Raw genomic sequence first — 17254 nt, 5'->3', positions numbered from 1 at the left:
TGCTGAGCTTTGCATTTGGCATTTGGGGGAGAGGCTGAGAACATGTTACAATTAGCTGCATCTCGGGCAGAAACAGAGTTGCTTTTGTAATTCTGCTGAAGTTCAAGTACACATAGAAGGGTGTGTACAGATGCTGAGTGGCTAAAGGGGAGGACTGTACGATGATGAGGCTCTTATCTCTCAGCTTTTTTTTTTTTTTTTTGTCTCTTTATGGCAGCACCCGCCGCATATGGAGATTCCCAGGCTAGGGGTCCAATCAGAGCAGTAGTCGCTGGCCTACACCACAGCCGCAGCAACGCCATCCAAGCTGCATCTGTGACCTGCACCACAGCTCACCGCAACACCGGATCTTTAACCCACTGAGCCAGGGCAGGGATCGGACCTGCAACCTTATGGTTCCTAGTCAGATTCTCGAACCACTGAGCCATGACTGGAACTCCTCTCTCAGCTTCTCATGCACCGTTTCCAACTCTGTTCCTGGGATACCAGCCACAGAAGCCTGCACAGGTTTGCCAGCTGGCAAACCATTGGATTCTCCAACAGAGCTTCAGCAGTAGGGGAAGGAAAGCGGACGTGCGCCTTCCTGCCCTATCAGCACCCATCCCAGCCTCGCCTTTGCAACCAATGTCCCCACTGACAAAGCTGAGTCCAGGGGCCATTCCCAACAAGCTCAGGAGCTGTTTCGCCCTCAGACACCAGCACCCTCCTCAGTGGCGCCTCCCCCTGGAGCTGCTACTGCCTTTCCGTTTTTCAGTGTCTCTTTTAGGTCTATTTTAGCAAATACGTCAACAATTCTATCATAGTGCTAAAATAACTTGCCTGGTGTCTGTCCCCACTTGACCCATGACTGATGGACATAGAAAGGAAATTTCTATCTATCGAAGTAGTCTCCGGACTATGTTTTAAATCTTTCATAAACAGGAACGGAGGCCGTGAGCACGTCCTCCGGGGCAGGGCATATGGGCAAGGTCACTGGAAGTCTGCACGTGACCATCTTTGGGCTAGAGAAAACATTTGAAGCTAAGGCCTGGAGTGAATTCTTATTTTCAAATCTAAATATTTGAACTTCCTTACATCCCAAATTTAAAATTAAAATGAACTGGAGTTCCCGTCGTGGCGCAGTGGTTAACGAATCCAACTAGGAACCATGAGGTTGCAGCTTCGGTCCCTGCCCTTGCTCAGTGGGTTAACGATCTGGTGTTGCCGTGAGCTGTGGTGTAGGTTGCAGACGCAGCTCGGATCCCGCGTTGCTGTGGCTCTGGTGTAGGCCGGTGGCTATAGCTCCGATTCGACCCCTAGCCTGGGAACCTCCATATGCCACGGGAGCAGCCCAAGAAATAGCAAAAAGACAAAATAAATAAATAAATAAAATTAAATTAAATTAAAATGAACTATATTTTGATATTTAAAATGTACATTGAGGAGTTCCCACTGTGGCACCATGGGATTGGCGGGATCATGGCTGTGCTGGGACGCAGGTTCGACCCCTGGCCCAGCAGGTGGGTTAAGGATCCGGCATGGCTGCAGCTGAGGCTTAGATTGAACCTGTGCCTTGGATCTGATCCCTGGCCCAGGAACTCCAAGTTCTGTAGGGTGGCCAAATAAAACAAAGTGTAGATTGAGTTTTAGCAATGATTACTATCAATTAAGAGAATATTTTATGATACTTACATGTCCATGTTACCGGAAGTGTCTAGACTATGCTACTACATATTTTGTTCTAGAGTGCATTTAAAATGAAGACCCATGGGGGAAAGAAAGAAGGGAGTTCCTTTGTGGTCTAGGGATTAGGACTTGTTGCTTTCACTGCTGTGGCCTGGGTTCAATCCCTGGTCTGGGAACTGGGATCCCACGTCAAGCAGCTGTATGCCACAGCCTAAAATGAAATTAAATTAAAAAAAATAAAAGAGGAGTTCCTGTCGTGGTGCAGTGGAAACAAATCCGACTAGGAACCATGAGGTTGCAGGTTCGATCCCTGGCCTCGCTCACTGGGTTAAGGATCTGGCGTTGCCGTGAGCTGTGGTGTAGGTTGCAGAGCAGCTTGGATCTGGCGTTGCTGTGGCTGTGGTGCAGGCCGGCAGCTACCACTCCCATTCGACCCCTAGCCTGAGAACCTCCATGTGCCGTGGGTGGGGCCCTAAAAAGACAAAAGACAAAAAATAAATAAATAAAGATAAAATAAATAAAATAGAGAGCACCTACTGAAGAGCAGAATTAGCAGCCACAGGCCACCAGTGTCCCATTTCCACTGTATTAAAGAGTCCAGGACCAGGTTCTTGCAGGTACTTTCCATTTATTACTGCAGTAGACAATTGCTCTGAAAGTGCAACACTAAACCATCTTGTCACAGCCTCTGCTCCTCCAATGGCCAATACTTGGAAATTCATTCCTGGAGCATCGTGGACCACAAGCTTCTCTCTGGGTGGAAAATTACCGTCACTGCCAACGTCACAGGGAACACACACGCACACGCACACACGAATCTTAGGATAAATGAGAAGAGCACTGGAGAGGAGGGGGGGCCGCTTTCTGAGGGGTCCTGGGGACAGCCCGCCTATGCAGTGACAGTGACACCCCATCTCCCAGCAGCGACCTAACACGTTGGCTAGGTTGGCCCTGGTGCACCTTCTCCCCTTTGCCTCTAGAACTGGGGACACCACAACGGCAACCACGTCCTGTCTCAGCGCTGCGGAGGCCCACGGAGTCAAGAAGAACTGAAAAGGCCTCGCAAGCCTGTGTGGAAAGTGGGTGGTTTGGGGAAACTGCCTCTTCAGTCTCCAAGGGGCAGTTGTTAGGCCGAGTGTCTGGAGAGCTCTCGGGGGGAAGAGGCTGCTTAGCAGAAATAACCCTTGTTCTAGCTGGTATATTTTTGATGGGAAAAAATAATGTTCAAACACTGCGAAGACAAAGAGGAAGGCGGGGAAACACAAGCGCCTTTAGAAAATACAGGAGACTAAAAAATTCCACCAAATGAGACCCAAAAAAAGGAAAAACACAAATACAGACAAGATACCTAAGCAGTCGGCCTGACGTAACGGTCACTTGGGAACACGTCACACACACGCACCCACTCACCCACACACACACTAATAATTGTCCGGTACACGTTCCAGGAGGGCTAATCCAAATGGCTGCTCTCTTTGGAATCTTCGTGGCAAATGTTGAGTTTAGGCCAAAGTGAAGCCCTCCCTGGGGTCTACGCTCAGGAGGCAGCCTTTGTTCCCCATTTTTGCCAATGTCACTCATATATCTGTCTGAGCCCTTCACAACTGTCTGGGCCGTAGAATTTATTCTTCATATTCCTAGAACTGAAATGACTGCTAGATCTTCTTATCCGATCCAACTTCACCTGTAACGGAGGCACCTCCCTTTGGCTCCTGTGCTCCCCTGTTCTTTTAGGAAAAAGCACCCCAAGACAGGGGTAGCCAGGGGGTGCTCAGTAGTTGGAAAGTAGGAAGAGAGGAGTATAAATACAGTAAGGAAATGCCTGCTCCTCTCACACGATTTCTCGAGACCAGGTGGCTCAGGCCCGCTGGTCTGCAAGGACAGGTTTTAGGAGAGGCCTTAATTTAAGGTACTGTGGTCTCTGCTCACAAGAGCCAAGTAAGACAGTGCTCCTTGGAGGCTGCAGTGGGACTGGTCCCCAGTACCTGTTGCAACCTGGGTGCTCGCTGACCTCTCTGACATCAGTCCCTCCGGAGTCTGGTCACCCAGCTTCTCTGACGTGTGCCTGTCACTTTGAGGGCCTGCCAGGTTGCTGTCCTGGCCTCCCCGAGCAGCACACAGCTGCTGACACGCACACCATGTGACGAGGGCTGGAAGCAGGTTCTCCCACCACTGCAGCCAGGCGCAGCCGGGCGCAGCCAGCCATCCAGCGTGGTCCCTTGTCCCTCACATGGCCCAGCTTCAGGATCACAGAACTCCCCGTCCTGAGTGTTAACACCTGACGACCACCAGCTTTGCCTCCCTTCCCCAGGGAGGGGCGTGCAAGAACGTGCACCAACAGGCTGGACACACAGGCCCTGCTCATTGGGAAAATGGTTTCAGAAACTACCCTCAGCTCCAAACCCTGCACTTGGAACCTCTGTTATAACTTAGCTCCTCATCAAACTGGATTCCACTCTGGCTTAATCATGCCTTCTAAGCCACCTCCGTGAAACCAGTGTGGCCCACTGGACTAAAATTCTAAGTGCAGCAGTGCCTCAAAAGTGTCCCACCAGAGGGAGAGCTGGAGGGCATAAGGCAGGAGCCTATACACCGTCGGTGACACAATTTCAGAAAGTGGTGGGCTCGGGGGAAGAGGGGGTGAAATAAACAAAATGTCCCAATAACTGAACGGCAGATCTAGAAGAGAGCATTTATAGCTATTCCGGGACTCTCCAACACGAAGCTCTTCCTGGAGGCACAGACATTCATAATACTGGTCACTCTCAGCCCACGGCTCTGGCTTGTACACGTGGTCACGATGCCCTTCGTACAGCAGAGGAGAGCACGGCAGAATGCCCGAGAGGCACCTGGACAGCACACAGCAAAATGAAAGGCTGACCCGCCCCCCACGGAACCCTCTTAAAAAAAGTTTGTCTATTATAAAGTCACGTTTTCCGTTTTCTCCGCTTTATAAAGTCAGCGATGCTGGAGGGTGTCTAGCGGAACCCGTCCTCCAGGAGTGAGTGCAAAAGGGGAGCACGTGGCTCAGGGACGTCCCTTCAGTGAGCAGACAGAAGGAGCAGCTGGAGACCTCCCGTCCGCTTTGGACAGACACACACACACAGAAAAGGGTTACTGCCAGCTGGTGTACTTTCACAACGCGATCTTTGTATTTCGAAAGCTTGAATTGTCCCTGAAAGAAAAAATGGGAGAAAACAGAGCATTCAATACACAGATCCTCTCTAGGCAGCATGCATACACAGGGGAAGACCTGGCCTCAACACCCCCGGGCCCCCCCTCACACCCCAGCACCTTCCTCCTTTGCTCTCCTGATGCCGACACAGCAACCTGCCCCCCGAGTCCTTCCACACACTTCAACTGATTGCAACATCAAACAATCGGGAGCAACCCAAATGCACGTGAGCAGGGGACTAAAAATCCATAAGGCAATAAATATTAATATTTAGGGGACTAAACTAAATATGAATGGGACATTGTGCAGCTTTCAAAAAAAAAAAAAAGAAGAAGAGGAAGAAAGAAAAACCACTTTCTACTAATAGAGAAAGCTCTCCAAGAAAAATTGCTGTGTTAAGGTGCAGAAGAGTGTGTGTTCACAGCTCGCCATCTTCTGTGTAAGTGGGGTTGGGAGAAATAAGGTCATAGCTCGTACATGCCTCGAATAAGGTCACGCATAATAAAATGCTGTAAGACTACCTACACAAGAAACCAGTAACAGTCGTTACCTGGGGAGGGGTGGCGGCAGGGCAAGGGGACGCGGTGGAAGTTGGACAGATGGAGAAAGAGCAAGAGGAAACCTCTTTCTCTCACATGCACACACACATTTTTTAAAAATTGAACCACACACAGATTGTATTACACATTCCAAAAAAACCAACTAACCAACAACCCCTTGGTTCAAACTTACAGCTGCTTACAAAAGGAGATTTTGAGAGGTGAAATCTGGGTACCCTTCACTTTAAAAACTTAGCTGTAACTCTTGGAAGAGGTACATGTGTGTGCATGTGTGTAACAGATCTTCAGATGTGTCTCCTTAGTGGCCTCCTACTGGATGCAGACAGGTTTAGCTACTCACTAGTAGCCTCCCTGTTTCAGATTAGAAACCCGACAATGCCTTGGCAGTTCACACCACCATTTTAATTTAAGGGCTGGAAGAGACTTTTAAAGGTTGCTGCATCTATTGCTCTGGCCCAGTGCTTCAGACTTAAATTTGTCTGAAATTCTTTTTTTTTTTTTTTTTTTTTTTTGCCTTTCTCTAAGGCCGCACCCGCGGCATATGGAGGTTCCCAGGCTCAGGGTCTAATGGGAGCTGTAGCCACTGGCCTATGCCAGAGCCCCAGCAACGCCAGATCCGAGCCGAGTCTTTGACCTACAACACAGCTCACGGCAACGCCGGATCCTTAACCTGCTGATGGAGGCAAGGGATCGAACAGGAAACCTCATGCTTCTTAGGCGGATTCCTTAACCACTGAGCCGTGACGGGAACTCCCAAATTTGTCTGAAATTTCGAAACAAATTCTCATTAACCTGATTTTGGAATCATCACTTCAACTTAATTTTAATGGAACATCCTAAAAGATTTTTTGGGGGGTGGGTGCATGCTCATGGGCATGCAGAAGTTCCTGGGCTGAATCAAAGCTGCGTCATAGCAGTGACCTGAGCCATAGCAATGACAATGCAAGATCTTTAACCTGCTGAGACACCAGGCAACTCCCACAGAAGCTTTGGCTTTAACTGCCCTGTCTGAAAATTGCTACCATTTGGTATCTGGCCAGTGGTCCAGAGTAAGTTAATACTGACAAAAGAATATGCTTGGCCCAGCCAAAGAGCAGGTTCCTCCTGCTGTTGGCTATCAGATTCTCCTCTGTGAGGGTGGCAGGCTGACAGTGACTTCCAGCCCTCACTATGCGGAGACTGACTGCAAACAAGTCCTAAGAGGGGAAACTGGAGCTGGTGCGGGTGAGCGCTGGCTGGGAAGAAACCACAGTTGCCTCACTACTAATTTTTTTAGAACTGACATGCACGACCATGCAGCTCCATGATCAAGGGCTACTGAGAATTTCTGTGTTTTCCATCTAAAGAGTGGAAGACTGAACACAAAGAGAACTGGGGAATCACCTTTTTAAAGGGTCTTTCAAAAGGACAGACCCCACTGAGGTGCCCCAAGTAGCCAGCAAGGACATGAGAATGCATCTGATCCTAAGACAGAAAAGCAGGCCGAGATGTGCTAGCTGAGTCCCCTTGGGGACGATGCGCTGTAATCCCGAGTCGCACGACAGAGGACACCTCTAACTACACAGACGTGATGAGGAAGGAAGGGCTTGCTGTTTCCTTTCCTCCTCTTTGATGCCTTCTTGACCCCCACAGATCAACTGGATCACAGAAGTTAATCGGCAGGAGAAGTACGGTGACCAGAAGGCAGGAGCCGAGGCTCTTCTGACTCCAGGAGAAGGATCTGTCTGGGGGGAGGAAGGCGGCAGGCAAGTCTCTGAACTCGGCCCTCTCAGCTGGTTCGTGATGTGACGAAGAGAATTTCCAGGCTAAACCCTCACTGTACGCAGGTCATCTTATCTTCTGGAAGGACTCCTGCACTGTGCTGGGGCTGGGCCGGAAACAGTCCCCTCTGGGGCACCTGAGGCGAGCACTGGAACACCTCCAACAGGTGGCCGTTTTATATTCTAGTGTCATAGATCTCTTCGCCGTCAGAAAAACCTAAGAAGCCACAATCATTCTCAAGTTCATAAAACAGGAAGGAGGAGGAACAGGGTAACCGAGGCAGGAGAATCCAGCTGAGTTTTCCCAGAGTTTGATATACAGAAAAACAAAGAGCGAGAAAGGGGGCCACAGGCTCCCGACAGTGACAGGCTGGAGCAGGCTGGTGGCAGCTGGCGACTCTGGCTCGGCCGTTCTTAAAAAACAGTGGGTTGAGAAGAGCCTGGTGCCACGTTCAGTCTGAGGAATGTGACCACCTCAAAGCAGCTGGGGGCTAATCCTCAGTTCTGCCCCTCAGCCCAGGCTGCAGCGCACAGAGAGGGGAGGATGGGGAGAATAAGGGGCAGAGGCCACGAGCGACTTCGGGTTTTTGGTTTTAAAAGAGTTTTACTTTTTTTGGCGGCACCCACAGCATGAAGAGGTTCCAGGATCAGGGACTGAACCCGCGCCACAGCAGTGACCCGCGCCACAGCAGCGACAACACTGGATCCTTAACCCGCTGAGCCACCAGGAAACTCTTGCTTCTGCTGTTAAACCCAAACTAAGATTTAGGAAATCCAGACTGAGCTCCTGAAAGTCAGCCCGTCCAGGCACCTAGCAGTGTGTGGACTACTGGAAGGCTTTCCGGTTTTGTTTTTTTTCAATGACACAACAGCTCTTGGAGAAGGAAGTGATAACATTTACACCCTCACCTGTGGCTTACATAAAATAAGCAACTGAGACTGAGCCCCGACCAATGATTAAAGGGGTTCGTCACCCTCAGTAACCCCTCATTTACTCCAGAGGACGTTCACATGCCGGGACACAGGGCGTGGGAACCAAAGACCCAAAACGCCACCTCTGCTCTGATGACGACGCCTCAGAGACACCCAAGTCCTCCTCCCAACTCCAAGTTCACATGCCCAGGCATCTTGGGGGAAAAGTGCTGCCCCAATACTCTGAAACAGCTCTCCAATCTGCTCCCTCAAAAGTACACCTCCCGGTACTTCCAGTCAAGGGGACAAGTACAAACTCTGGAAAGAAGGAGCTAAGGTAGCGGCTGGCCCCCGAGGGCGGACAACAGAGGAGCCAGGCGGTCAGGTCCTCAGAAGAATGCTGCCGCCCACTTCGGCAACAACCTGGCCCTCTGCTGGTGCCCAGCAGGGGCACCAAAGTGATATTCTGGGCCCAGGGAAAGCTGGGAGCCACCGAGGAGGAGACCCGCCCGAGTCTCTGCTCCAAGGGGGCCGAGGGCACACTGACCAATCAGCCCGAAGGCCGCAGCACACACGGCCTTCAGGGAAACGTCTCTGGCTGTGGAGCTGCCCGGCCCACGCCAGCTCTCCCGTCCCCCTCCCTCCCTCCCTGCAGAGTAAATACAACTGCAAATTTCCATCCCTAATCTCCCCCCCGAGTGGCCACATCGACTTCATTCTCCATCAGGAGAGATCACGGCTCTGAGCAGCCTGGACGAGCAATGACCCAGCATCCTCCCCAGCTGCGAGCCGGGACTTCCGCTGACCCCAGGGTTAAGACGGCAGTTTGACTCGTAAAGGTCCTGAAGGTCAAATGAGCCGGTCCCAAAATATTAGCAGCTACATGAAATGGCCAAGATATCAAACTGAGGGGCAGTATTTGTGACTCAAGGAATAATATTTAAAGAGCGCTTTTTGTTTCTTCACAGATCGTGATCTACTTGGAAAGAGGAAAAGGGAGGAAGAGAAGGCTGACGTGTTAGGGCCTCTAAAACAGCAGCTCAAACCACCCCGAGCTGGGTGTGCGCATCTTCCTAAACACACGCCGCCACGGCCTTCAAGGTTAAACGGCGGTGAAACAGAAAGTCTGGGAGGACAATGGAGCTGCGGGGTGTTTTGTTTAGACTCGTAATACTCTCATTCTCCCAAGTCTGTGCTTCGAGGAGAACACCCAACCTAAGAGTGCTCCCTTCAACCTGCCAGAGAAAAAAGATACCAGGGGGGCAGGCGGGGGGACAAAAAGAACAAAGAGACCACAAAATGGCAATTATGCAAATATGGCATATTTATATGCCAATTATGCACACGGCAAATATGACTTTTCAAAGTAATTCAAAGATATTTTTCCTGGGGTAATTTCGTGTGAGCTGGGGGAGAGGGAAGAAGTTTCAGTTTTCCTCCATTCTGACTACTCCAATTCCATTTTAAAGCTTTCTCTTTTTTTCACGGACCCTAAGATGCTGTTGACTTGTAAAGGTACCACCATTTTTATACACTTTAAGAGGTACACACCGCCAATCAAACTACGACAAAAACCTTTCTCAGCACATCCGCTGTAAGCACCTCAATTTTAGGGATATTAAAAGCCCCCCAAAAAAGGAATCTTAGAATTAAATACAAATCCATTACAGCACCAGGCCTCTGGAAATGGAACTTATTTATATGCATGTTATAGTCCTCCTTGTATATACCAGCAGCCGTCTCAGAATTCTAGATTGACTATATTTTATAGAAAAACTCTTTAAACTGCAATTTGGAAAGTCTAGTGTTAGCATCTAAAAACTGAATTTATAATCCATTAAGTTATTTAAAAAAGAGCCATGTGTGACACGCGTGTGCAGGAATCCAGGACGGTTTCTAACTCAGACCTGGATGCCTGCTTCCGGCCCTCATACCGCCATCCGCGCCCTTTTAGCCCATCGAGGTCTCTTCTAGAAGAGGCCTCGCTTCCTTCCTACTACAGCTGGCACGTTCTGTTCCAATCTTAGACACTCTCCATGTCTCAGGGATGGGGCGGGGGTGCGGGGCCGGGGTCACGTCCAGGAACGTGCTCTCGGGTCAGGCACACGCAGACCCTGACCTTCCGCCAATTCCTCGCGGGATACATTAACCCAGTTTCTTCTGCGAGACGGAGACATGGATTGGAACTCTCTTAACTGAAATACAACTGTTCTTCAAGTGAATGCTTCGGCTGACTCAGCCTTCAACATCCCAGGGCCTCTCTCTGCCAGCCTACATGGGACGCTGCGGTCACAATACAACCTGGGAATGTCTCCATCACAGCCCTGACACGGACCCCAGTTCACTGTGACCTCTGCGACACTGAAGTTGCACCACTGCTTCCTCACAGCTGACAAAGAGCGTCAGCGAACAGGACGTGCCTCTCACCTAAGCCATCCCGGGGCCTGAGGAACTGCCCCGTTCCTCACAGGACACTGCCCGATGGCTTAAAAAGGACCACGTCTGGGCAAAGGAGAAAGGATCTGTGGCACACGCATCACCAGGAGATACCGGCGTCTAGAGCCCGAGACATGCTAGTCCGTGGCACCTCGTTTTCCGAATCAGAAAAGCAGGTACAGTGAGGCTTAGCAAGCTGCCCAGGGGTTCACCGGGAGACACGTGACCCAGGCAGGACGGTAATTCGGTGGTTTGGGGCTCAAAGAGGAGCGGCTGGGGCAGGCTCGCTGCGGGCAGAGGCAGGGCTGGGGGTGGCCGGGAGAGGGCATCCCCTGGGGACCCGGGGCCTCGGGCGGGGGCAGGGGTGGGGGTGGGTGGGGGGGATGTCACAACGTTACAAAGAAGATAGACAAGGCCCTACCCTGAGTGGGAGAGACAGAGGGGGAGCGTCCGATCAGCGGCCGCTGCTGTTCACCAGGCCATGAAACTCCTCCCAGGCCCTGGCAAACCAGAGACAAAAAACACAATAGCACATTCAGATCAAAGGCGTTTTAACACAGAGCGAACAGACAAGATAACCCCACATCCCACTTCAGATACCCTCAAGGTCAAGTGGAGCCCACCGATACCTGGATGCACGGCAGTGACGTTTCCCACCTAGACTGTCCTTTCAGCTTAGCGGGTGGCTGGCACCTTCCAAGGGCAGTTGGCACTTCCTCTGGCAAAGTCTGGCCCTCACCATCCTTCGAGGACTTGCAAGTCTATCTATCCCCTCAACCAGGCCACAAGGTCAGAGCTGAGCTCACCCACCAAGGGAGACACCTCCAATTCACCGAGGCGAAGGGCAGCAGTGCCTTCTGCTTTCTGCCTTGGGGACGTGAGGACAGGCGGTAGAAACCTTCTCTCCTCTTCAGGCTTCACCCGGAGGGTAAAGGCAGGTACCCGACAGCATTACAATGTCCAAAGACGCCGTGAGGAAATCATACCACTTTATCCGCTTTCCCTTCTGACTCTTCGGAACTCAGACTCCAAATTCATATCAGGTTCCATTTCCGATAATACCCAAGTGACTATTATCTTAAAACTTAAGTTGTATGGGTCACAGCGGTTTGAAATTTCCAGGGACCAATGCTCCTCACAACTTTAATGTGTATTAATTTAGAAACTGGAGTTAGGAAGGGATAAGAATGTGACTGGGGGGGGGGGCTTTTGGAGTCGATGCGCCACAAAAAAGCAGGCCGGCGGTGACTCCTGGCCAAGAAAACAGCAGCCTGCTAGATTCCCTGTGTACCCAGAAGCCCGGACCCACCTCGTGTTTTCTCAGAGGAGCTGATGTCCTACCTTTTTGCTCTAGCCACCTTTCAGCTCCACCAGGGACAAAGTGTCAGGTAACTTTCCTGGGACTTGTATGTAAAATGGGTAATTTCGTGCTTCTAAATCTAAAATTTTTGATTACCAACTATTCCATTTTGGCTTTAAAATGGCAAAATACCCATGGTGACAACATACTGGGTTTAACATGTTAAATTAACTCACTACAGGTTTAAAATGATAGCCACTAAAATATACTTCATTCACCAAGTCTTCTACAGAGAGCTTTTCATTCTTCCTTTCTTTTTTTAAATAGCAAGAGATCAGAGACCTGGCACAACAAATTCATTCTTCCAGGCAAGAGGCACACCACTGGCGTTCATCTATCCCTCTTCTGAACAGCAGCATTTATAAGTGAAGGGCGCTATCTCTCAGAACAAGAGGCTGATTTGCAGTTAATAGCTTCTTCAGAGCATCCCCAATACACACATGCTAAGTGAGCTGAAGGAAAACGTAAGAGCACCCCACAGGGGTGCTATCTTCGCCACAAACTCGGTTTCCACAGAAAGACACCTGCTTCACAGCTCTTTCTGGAAAGACGGTAGCGTGGAGAACTTTGAGAATCCGTCAGTGGTGTCAGAAGGCCACTTCACTCTTGACTCCAAATGAAGGTAAGAGGAAAGCAAAAGCGGATGCCTGGGCCACGACGCGGGTCCCCCCTCTGGTTCTAACAGTGGCATTTAAATCCTACTTGAACAATGGAGGTGTCAACAAGAAATTACATGGCTGTGTTGAAGCTTCACCTCCTTAATCCTTCCATCTACTGCAAAGCCTGCACTAGTCCAAACAGGGACGTTCTCTGTGTCAAGAACCTGCAGACATATGCACGTCAGAGGTCTCCTCTAATCCACTCTAGTGTTCAACTGCCCTCCTGTTTCCTCGGCAGTATCCTCTTCATGCGTAAAACGTCAACATGAAGAATCTGGGCAGAGAGTAGCTCGCATGGATCCACAGTCACTGGTACAATCGCCTGTTCTCAGAGGTCAGTGCTTGACTAAAAGGCACATCAACCGCCCAAGACTAGGGGCCTTCTGGCTATTTTCCTCTGGCATCCCGAGCAGGTTAAGTATTGAAACTTGTCTCAAAGGCAAAGAACAAGTTGAATATTCAAACTGTCATGTAAACAGGGTTTCTTTAAAAAGAAATGCTTTAAATCACCCTGAGGTTAATACAGCCTACAGGGAATTCTAAACAGATTCAAATGACAGAGTAACACCGAGCTCTCTAAAGACCACTTTTTTACCAGCCCACTTACCAGAAAGCACATTCTGAGAGCAGAGGTCTCATGTCTGTAACTCTGTACTCGTGCCCACCCTGTCCCAAAGCCTGGCGCCCAGCCTTGCACTCGTCTGGCCCTCATACACCCGGGCGAACTCTGGCCTCCTGCTAGTCCGGGCTCCGCCTTGAACGTCGGCCGGGGGTGGGGGTGGTGGGGGGGATCAGCATAAACTCGAAGCCAGGCCAGCAGTTGTGCTGGTTTGACCCGGGGCCTCCCGGCTGTGATTCAGCCTCGGAGAAGACGAAGTTCAATGTTTAAATACAATGACAGTTAACAGGGCGAAGTCGCCACGAGTGGGCCCCTTTCTCCTCTAGAATGAATGAATGAAGGGAAGTCACCTACCCTCAGCTCTCTCTGCAGTCCTCCCAACACCGTGGCCCGTGGCAGCCCTGTCTTCCCTCTCCCATTCCAGGCCAGATGAACTAAGGGGCTCAACAGATGATTCCAAAGAGGAGTTTCCTCTCAAAAGTCAACTGCTGCATTCTACGGCTCTGAGCCCCACGTTTTATCCTGGGGTCCCAAGATTCGGGGTTGCAGGTCTGGCTGTGGGAGGAGATGGTCCTCGAAGCAGAGGACACAGTGAGCCACTTGGTGCCTGCGGGACCCACATCTCTGAGGCCACAACTACAACCGAGCTCAGGAGGAGGAGCCACGCCCGGAGCTGACACCTGGATTAACAAGCTCCCCTTGCGCAAGGGGACCCGCGCACCCTTAAGGAGCTGACTGCTGGCAAGAACTGCTGGGTACGAGGCAGCAGGTGGCGTCTCTGCAGCAAAGCAGCTCATCAGGCCCCACGCGCAGTGTTAGCCTCTCAGCTCACCGAGGAGCGTGGCAGGGAAAGGCCACAAGCGGTGCGACGAGGGGAAGGCTGGAAACCCAGACAGGTGAAAAAGGACACTGGACTGAAACCCAGCAGGTGGCGGTTCACTGACTGAGATACCAAAGCCACTGCTAAAAATTCCCCTCGCCACTTCCAGGGGCCCTAATCTCCAGACAGAACAACTGTCGGCTCTTTCTTCACTTCCCTTGAGTTTCCAAGTCTCAGCAGATGCTGTTCCTCGGCTCAAAGCCACACCTGCGGGAGAGCCGCAAGGAGGAGCACAAAGGAGAACAGTCCCGGCTTCTGCTCAGATGCGGCAAGGACCAGAGTGTCTCCAGGTCAGTCTGGTGCCTTCTGACCAACTGCTAACTCTGGAAGGTGCCATCAAGCTCAGCCCCTGGACCAGCTGTGTTGGCTGAAGTCAAAGTCAACACACGTAACACCACAGTGGAAGGAAAGGGTCAGAGAAGGCGATTCTTTGGCAAATGCTGAAAACACAGAGAACAGGCATTTCCAGACACCAACAACCCCCCCACCTTCTGGGTACTCCAACCCATTTGGGTGAGGTACATAATAAAAAAAGCAGCAGCGACACAAATACCCCCAGGATGCTGAGCTCAGGGTGCTAGTCCGATGGGTGTTCTGTGGGGTCCCAGGCCAAGTGGAGACCAATGGCCAGTCAGGATGGTCCAAGCTCAGGGTGTCGCTGCCAAAATGGAACAGCACAGCCACTCTGGAAGACGCCACGTGACACCCAGAGTGACCTTCGCAGATGCGACCAGGCAACCTGGCCTAGCGGCTGCGAAAACAGTTCGCTTGGGGTTCAGGCGGTGGCTCCTAAGAAAATGTCAACAACACGAGGCTTGCTGAAGCTCCGCACGCGGGCTAGGGGCCCGCAGGCAAGTAGAGCCAGGCCACAGAGCACTCGAGGGGCTGTGCGTGCTCTGGTCAGATGTCCTGAGGGCGAACTCAGGCAGGACAGACACTTCCCACCCCGGGTCTCCTAATGCACAACAACCCTAGGACCTGGGAGGAGGGGGAAGGGCCAGGACCCTGAGACCTTGCAAGCAGGGCACGCTCAAAGAGGAAGATGATCTGGCTCTAAGGGGAGAGCGGAGGGGAGAAGGCTGGCGAAGAGCCTGTGGCTTGGGCAGCTTTGGCACAGTGCGGAAACCGCGTTAACACAAAGCAAGGAAGCTATATACGTACAGCCACACACAGACGGAAGCAGGGCTTTACCTCCAAGCAAGAGCGCTCTCTGAATAAAAACAAAGTCAGCGAAGCAAAGGCCAAGGATCTCCCTTTCCAACCTAACAGACTTTCAAGCTGAATTCTGAATCAGAAATCACTGTTCTGGTCATCACCATGACTAGACAGGAACTGTAAGTCAAGTACCAAAAAATGGGGTCTCATTTTGAGAGCTAGATGTCACCTCATTATGTCAGACTTCAGCAGAGCTGGAACCAAATACCATGTGGCGTTTAAACAACGGGCTTATGGACATGAGGCTGCATCCCCGATGGCCCTCCACGGAGCAGTCTGTGCCATTGGTAACATGGTGACAGTCAGGCTGAAAGGCCACTTCTTTGATGCACCAGAAAGAGCAAGAGCATGAGACAAGCTAGTTTAGCACCATTTATTAAGTGATCTCAGCTGTGGTTGTAGCTGCTGCATGTCAGCCTGTTCTTAAAACATAAATTGCTCTTCATTCCTCTTGTCCGGGACAGAAGGCTCTTCCAGGTAGCACGCCAACAGAACAAGAGACTCCGATGATGCCAGCTTCAAGGACGGTGCCATCCAGAGAGGGAGAGGGTCATGGCACGTTCAACCGCGGCTTCCAGAGGTTTTGAAAAAGGAGCCTTTGGGGGCCCAGCCTGCCTGGCATTCTAGTGTGGAAGTGCAAAAGATTGGCACATTGGGAGAGAAAGAGAGGGAGACGCGAGGGAAAAGGAGCATCTGGGTATCAAGGAGGGTTTTCTGGTCCCTGGAGCTGCAGGGCTGGAGGACTAGGCAGACCTCTGCAGATAGCAGCGAGCAGCAGACTAAGGCAAAGGCCCACAGGTTCTCCTAGACTCTGTAAGGACTTGTGCTCATTTCCAGAAAAGTCAGGAAGAATGGCTTCAGGGCATCAGAGAGGGAGAACAGTGGAGAGGGGAGAGTGGAAAAATACCCCTTTCCCTCTGCTATCTGGGTGGACGGGGTGGGAGGGGCGTTTGGGAACCCTGAACATAAGAGTCCTAGAAAAAGCAGGTGTGCATCTCTCCAGCCTGGACTGAATATGGCTGGAGGGCAGAAGCTGCTTGTACTCCAGAACAAAGAATAGGAAAAATCTGCCTTGCGAAAAACGATGTGGACCCAGGACTGCCAAGGCCACCAGGGCCAGGGCTGGCTACTCACTGCAGGTGGCTCAACGAGCCGCACACAGCCATGGGATACGAAGCACCTCCAGTGGAGGCACTGCCAGTTAAAAACTGGCACTTAGCTGGTTTAAGCCAGCTCCACCCCCGACCTTAGCTGTAAATGCAAGGGGAACACTTCCCAAATGGTCTGCCTGCCGAACACCATCGCTGGGCTCCTGACTAGGAATGCGGTTAATAAGCCGGCATGACGATGAGCTCGTTGCTAAGGATGACGATGAGAGCAACGGGAATGCGAGGCTCCTGAGCGCACCCTCGAGGACCTCCAATTACCAAGACTACATCAGCCTCACAAAAACCCTGTCCGGCCAAGCATGACCCTCTCCCACCTCACAGGTGGGGAACTGAAGCAGAGGGGCAGAGACTTGCCAAAGGCACACAAAGGAGAGAACTAACCTCCCGCTCCTGACTCTTAGCTGGCCAGCTCTCCCTCCAGCTGTGAGAAAACCCTAACCCTCACTGCCCCCAGCGTCTTCATGATAACCCGAATTTGTCTATGACATTCGGTCACTGAAGGCCAGTGACTCCTGTTTGTGGACGTCCAGCTCCACGTCCCCGAGTCGCAGGTGGACCGCAGCGCCTGCTCCCCCTCAGCATGCGGGCTCCCCTTAGGTTCTGCTCTCACAAGCACGCTGTTCGGCTTCCTCTACCATCCCAGCTCTAGACGCAAGGAAATGGAGCCAGCATTTCTGCTGAGAAGTCAATTTCCCAGGACAAAGGTAACGACTGAGGCTGACAGGTCACAAAGGCATGCAAAAGCGGGCTGAGGGGCAGACAGGGGAGGATGTAGTGTTCAGTGGAATTACCCTGAAAATCAGCAAGGAAAAGAAGAGCGCTTTCACTTTAAGACAGTGGTTAG

At 51.3% G+C, this 17254-nt stretch overlaps 1 protein-coding gene across 9 annotated transcripts in view; it reads right to left on the bottom strand.

Moving 5' to 3' along the window:
• EIF4E2 (eukaryotic translation initiation factor 4E family member 2) overlaps positions 2277-17254 on the bottom strand; it is a 32571-nt gene continuing 17593 nt past the window's right edge. For 2 of the 9 annotated variants that reach the window (XM_021074504.1, XM_005672277.3), the window contains 2 exons: positions 10930-11008; positions 2277-4840 (listed from right to left, as the gene is read on the bottom strand). In XM_021074504.1, the coding sequence (XP_020930163.1) occupies positions 10963-11008 (46 nt within the window). In that variant the 3' untranslated portion in view covers positions 2277-4840; positions 10930-10962. 9 annotated transcript variants of the gene reach the window in all.

This window comes from Sus scrofa, chromosome 15 (assembly GCF_000003025.6).
Source record: "Sus scrofa isolate TJ Tabasco breed Duroc chromosome 15, Sscrofa11.1, whole genome shotgun sequence".
In the NCBI taxonomy this organism is placed as follows: domain Eukaryota; kingdom Metazoa; phylum Chordata; class Mammalia; order Artiodactyla; family Suidae; genus Sus; species Sus scrofa.
This window is presented reverse-complemented; position numbering and strand designations above follow the sequence as displayed.